We start from the raw sequence: 5,638 nt of genomic DNA on the forward strand, positions 1-5,638 counted from the left end.
CAGAACAAATGACGCTGCTGAAGACGTATCACCTGAAAAAGCCAATGTTGAAGAAGAAACTCTACTCAGTTTTGAGAAGAGAAACGGTGAAGCTCTTGATGAAGTTACTACCACTGATGTGAGTGTTACCGATGATAGGACATTTACTGATGAAGAAGATGAACCCCAGATACAAAGAAAGATGAACACCTGCATGGTACAACTAATACTTCACCAGATACGAAGAAAGATAAACTCATGCATGGTACAACAAATACTCCACCAGATACGAAGAAAGATGAACTCATGCATGGTACAACAAATACTCCACCAGATATGAAGAAAGATGAACACCTGCATGGTACAACAAATACTCCACCAGATACGAAGAAAGATTAACTCGTTCATGGTACAACAAATACTACACCAAAGGTTACACTTCAAGTAACATCAGAGACCTGTGCATATAGTAATGAAGACAGCAAGTCTGGTGACCACAGAACAGAATTCAGAAGAATAGGTGGCATTATTCAAAAGTTATCTTCTGTGATCATCTTTGGAGGGATGTTGACAAGATAACAGCCTATTGCTTAGTTTGAACAATGAGTTTTTCAGAGATACCTGAACCTGCTGCAGAGCCCGAGGTTCCAGTCTAGACCACTTCCATAGTGGATTCCCTTGACCATTTACCTGATAAGAACCCCTCCTATGACAAGACAGGAAGTGACTAAAGGTCATTCCATCTTTGTACCATAAGCCATGGAAAACTACCAAGAAGATTTGTGATTGTGCGTTGTTTAACACAATTAACGATTTCATGGGTTTAATATGCTCATAAATATATATTTTTAAATATAAGAAGCCACATTAATACTATCTATGTACGTTCATGTGTAATACATTATTGTTTTAGTTGTGTTAAGGTTGTTCAAGGGACTTCACAATATTAGGACGGGGACATATTTGAAGAATATGTTTTTGATAGTTTAAATTAGATGTTTTTACTCTTTGCGCGTTTGACATGACCTAATGATGATATGTTATATCTAGAAATTTCCTAGATGTCTGGAGTGGAGATTTGGGAAGAAAAAAAAACAGTATTGTTTAAGATACCAATATAAGTTTGTAATTTATTAGTGATTAAGAGACTTAATTAATGAGCCCGTTACTTAGTTAGGGAGTCAGTCAGCCAGTTAATTAGTTCAGTGCTATGAATTTTGATAAAGGGTTTGGAAATGAGTGACCATTTTGAGAGTTAGGCTATTGATGAAAATAGCCTGTAGAATTTTTTTGTTAAAGTAAAAGAACAAATTGGTTTTGTTATGGTTCACTGGACTTAACCCTACATTATTTTTACTAAACAGTCGAAAGCAACCCACGAACGATAGAAATCGTTACAACTGATTCTTTATACCGCTATATATATAGTTCATTCTGTCTCCACTAGGTGTATCATAAAGGAGATCCAACGACTTCTCAGTTTTCAGACGGAATTTTATCAGTAACTTAATGTATTCCACTACATGTTTCCACTTCTTAAAAAATATGGTTTACAGGTTTTTATCATGTTAACATACCCTCTGTAGAATTTGTTCTCTGTGTTTTATACTCTTTTTTACATAAAGTATTGACTCAAAGTTGTATTCTTGATCACAATGAAGTTACAAGTCTATCTATAAAAACTGAATTTTTTCGGCTTCTTGATTTTATGAGATACTTTAACACTACAGGGGTAGTTTTGTCTCCACCATTTGGTTGTGGTAATAGCAACCAACAATTACTTTTTCAATGTTGTATCATACAAGCATGTACCCTGTTACTTCTGAGGTACCTTCTTTTCACATCATAAGTCCTATACTGGGCACCATTCTTCTCGGATATCAGTGACATTTATATCTTCTTAAAGGTAAAAAGCTATAGAGTGATGTTATTTTCAGTTCAAATGATACTGATGGGACTTTCTGTAACTGTTCTTTTGTGTCATTAGTATTTTCAGTAAGATATTCTAGTCAGTCCCGATCCCACCGAGACCAATACGTATGATAGGATCTAATGTCGTGCCCTTTCATCACATTTAATGCGTTAAAACAAAGGTATAATATAAAGGGTTTTAACTTGAACATTCTCATGTTATGCATTTTGTTACATCAACTCTTCATCATCCTCTGAAAATATTTCTACTTCTTTCATCCGGTATTTATCTTGTGTGGACTTTTATGTGAATCTTGGCAATCTTTCCTTTACAATACATCATCATAGTAATCCTTCCCTACAGGATCATACCCACTACTGCAGTCTTCAGTATAGTTCATAACCATCTAAATCTCTCCTTACCCTGTAGTAAGCTTAAATTTCTGGAGCTTTTGCCTTATTGTTTCCTGATTAAAATTTTAGAAATGAAGTAACGACTTTTACAAGTGTTTGGTAGTTCCTAGGACATGTTACTGTACAGTATGTTCTCATTGACTAGCTGATAGTTTGCTAAAGTGGAAAATCACTGCTCTTGTTGTTGAATCACAACATGAGTGTAGGATCAGTTAGGTTTGCTTTGGTAATACGTGAAAAGACCAGATCATGAGTAATTGATAGACGAGAATACACTATATTCTATAATTTTGGTAATCTGTACAAGGTCCATATCTTGAGTAATTCACAGACCAAAGAAGACACTATATTCTATAATTTTGGTAATCTGTACAAGGTCCATATCTTGAGTAACTCACAGACCAGAAGAAGACACTATATTCTATAATTTTGGTAATATGTACAAGGTTCATATCTTGAGTAATTCACAGACCAAAGACGACACTATATTCTATAATTTTGGTAATCTCTGCAAGATCCATATCTTGAGTAACTCACAGACCAGAAGACGACACTATATTCTATAATTTTGGTAATATCTACAAGGTTCATATCTTGAGTAATTCACAGACTAGAAGAAGACACTATATTCTATAATTTTGGTAATATCTACAAGGTTCATATCTTGAGTAATTCACAGACCAAAGACGACACTATATTCTATAATTTTGGTAATATCTACAAGGTTCATATCTTGAGTAATTCACAGACCAGAAGAAGACACTATATTCTATAGTTCTTGTAATCCCTGCAATGCCGAGTAATTCACAGAACAGTTATTCTGATATTAAGCTATTTCTTACTATTACAGTTTATACAAAACGTGTTTTAATTTACAAATAAGGGTCTCGAGTATAAGGCATTAGTGGAGAATAAACCAAACTTGGAACATATTAATTGTTGTGATTTTATTATCTGAAATAATAATAATTATCGTACAAAAATCACCATTCACGATATCGGCCAGATAGAAGTCCTCCTAACAACACATGTCAGTGTTGTATTTTAAAGTTATTTATTATGATATTTGAAATCACAGTTATTCGGCCCAACACTCGAGTTATCTTTGTTTAAAGCTTATTTTCTTCCAACCAAGATATAAACTTAGGTTTTTAGTGAGAGACAATGATTATCATAACAAAAACTAAAGATACAGTGACTAAACGCTTTTAGCTGCTTCAGTCAGAAGACTGGGTAGGCAGATGATAATCTCCTGCGACAAAAACAAGCAATTTTTATTCAACTATATGTCGGGGAACAAAACATATTTTAATATTAAAGATTTGAGTTTGTATAAATTAGCGGACGGTTCCTTACTATTTAGTATATGTTATACTGTTGTGACTGAGAAAAAACCTGATGTTCGATACCTGTTGTGGAGTGGTGATTGACGGGAACATTTATCTTTCTGTTCAGCTCTAACTGTTTTAATCTGGTCTTTCTGTACCACGTCTGAACAAGAAGATCCCTTGTTGATTTCTGGTTCTCGTTCCTGGTGGGTTTTTAAAAATAATTCCCGTTTTCTTCTTTCTTTTGCTTGTTGTAGGTGTCGCTTTCTTGCCTCTTTTGGCCAATAGCGACCAAGTTTCATTTCACTCACGGTGTCGTCATCTGTTGTAAGTCCACACCGTTCCTCCATGATTTTTAGGGAACGTTCTCGAAGTATGCGGTTACGGATTGGGTGACGGGTGATATATCTAGCGCCATCTGGTCGACTTTTCAACCTCCATTCAAACAGAAAGTGGTTTTGCAGTGCTCTCTCCGCAAAAATATCGCCGAATTGTGGATAAGATGTAGTTAGTCTATTGCGCATGTCTGTCCGGTGTTGACTGTCTCGGAAGGATGCACAGCTTTGCGAGGTGTTTTCTTGCAAAGCCTGACGAAATAGTTCTTGCTGCAACCAGATGGTGTGACGTAAGTGTGTTCTGTCGGTATACATTGTTTTCCCAAGAAGCATTGATAGATCATTTTTGGAAGTTGGGCTTTGTTTCACGAGCGAATCTTGTGAAGAAGACCCCAGATGTCTCATCTTTTCGTTTGTTAAACCACTCGTACCGCTTACAACGTAAGAAGGTTGAGCGCCCGCTAATGATTTCTCTTGATTGGGTGAAGGCCTTTTAGTCCCTGGTGTGGGGCACCATCTAGCGGTACGTTCCAAAACTATTGCATATGTTGAACTGTCGCCGGTGCTGTATGCACTTGAGCTAGAACATCTCTCCCGTTCTTCTTCTTCGTATCCATAATTCTCGTAGTGCTTCTCTACGGCCCTACAAGCGTGGTGCCACAGCCTAGAACTGTCACATTCTTTTTTCAGTAACTCTTCATTAGAAGACTTTAACACTCCAGAGCCAATTGCTGAGCAACTAATTCTTTTTTCTTTTTGTAGGTGGCGCTTAACTAGAGACTCACATTCTAACTGAATTTTTTCCATCTCTTTGCTCAACAATGCCATTTCGTGGTCTAAAGTGAGATCTGAATGATGCTGCGGAACCTGTTCTGTCTTATAAGGTTCTGTCCCTGTGTCGCATAGTGTCGTCAATGAATGTGTCTTGTCATTGCTGCATGATGACTCCGCAACTGATCGATAGACTGGGAAACCAGTTTTCTTTCTTAGATCCTGAGAAACAACAAAAACAAAATTAGTGTTACCTCAACAATGGATGAATAAAACATTACCTTAGACGTACCATTTGTTAAAAAGTACTATGAACGTACATCTAGATAATTTTCCTGTTTTATACCAATCGATATTAACAGAATGATGAATAAATTAAAGAATCCTAGATAGTTAATTATAACCACAACGAATAACCAACTGTTAAAGAATCCACGTCGCGTGTATTTGGAATGATATTACATACGCAGGGAAGCTGTTCACATCTTTTCTTCATTAATTGTTTTCAGTGAAACACGCAAATTCCTTTCCAACAATTTTACTAGTTTCAAAACCAATGAAAATGTAGAAGAAATATGGTGAGAAAAACCACTTAAAGTTTCGAAACTTAGACTAGTGAAGTAAACATACACACACACAGACTTCACTTCAAGTAAGGTATTTTTATAAGTGAAGTAAACATACACACACAGCCTTCACTTCAAGCAAGGTATTTCTATAAGTGAAGTAAACATACATACACACAGACTTCACTTCAAGTAAGGTATTTCTATAAGTGAAGTAAACATACACACACAGACTTCACTTCAAGTAAGGTATTTCTATAAGTGAAGTAAACATACACACACAGACTTCACTTCAAGTAAGGTATTTCTATAAGTGAAGTAAACATACACACAC

General features: G+C 35.9%; 1 protein-coding gene across 1 annotated transcript; it reads right to left on the minus strand.

Moving 5' to 3' along the window:
* Nucleotides 1–3,713: 3,713 nt before the first annotated feature.
* LOC106476903 (PDZ domain-containing protein 4-like) lies at nt 3,714–4,960 on the minus strand (the record flags this gene model as incomplete). The annotated part of the gene is made up of 1 exon (XM_013937521.1): nt 3,714–4,960. A coding segment is annotated over one exon (1,247 nt), but the record flags the coding sequence as incomplete, so codon positions are not given.
* Nucleotides 4,961–5,638: the final 678 nt, after the last annotated feature.

The sequence above is a fragment of the Limulus polyphemus genome, unplaced genomic scaffold (assembly GCF_000517525.1).
Source record: "Limulus polyphemus unplaced genomic scaffold, Limulus_polyphemus-2.1.2 Scaffold12031, whole genome shotgun sequence".
Classification (NCBI taxonomy): Eukaryota; Metazoa; Arthropoda; class Merostomata; order Xiphosura; family Limulidae; genus Limulus; species Limulus polyphemus.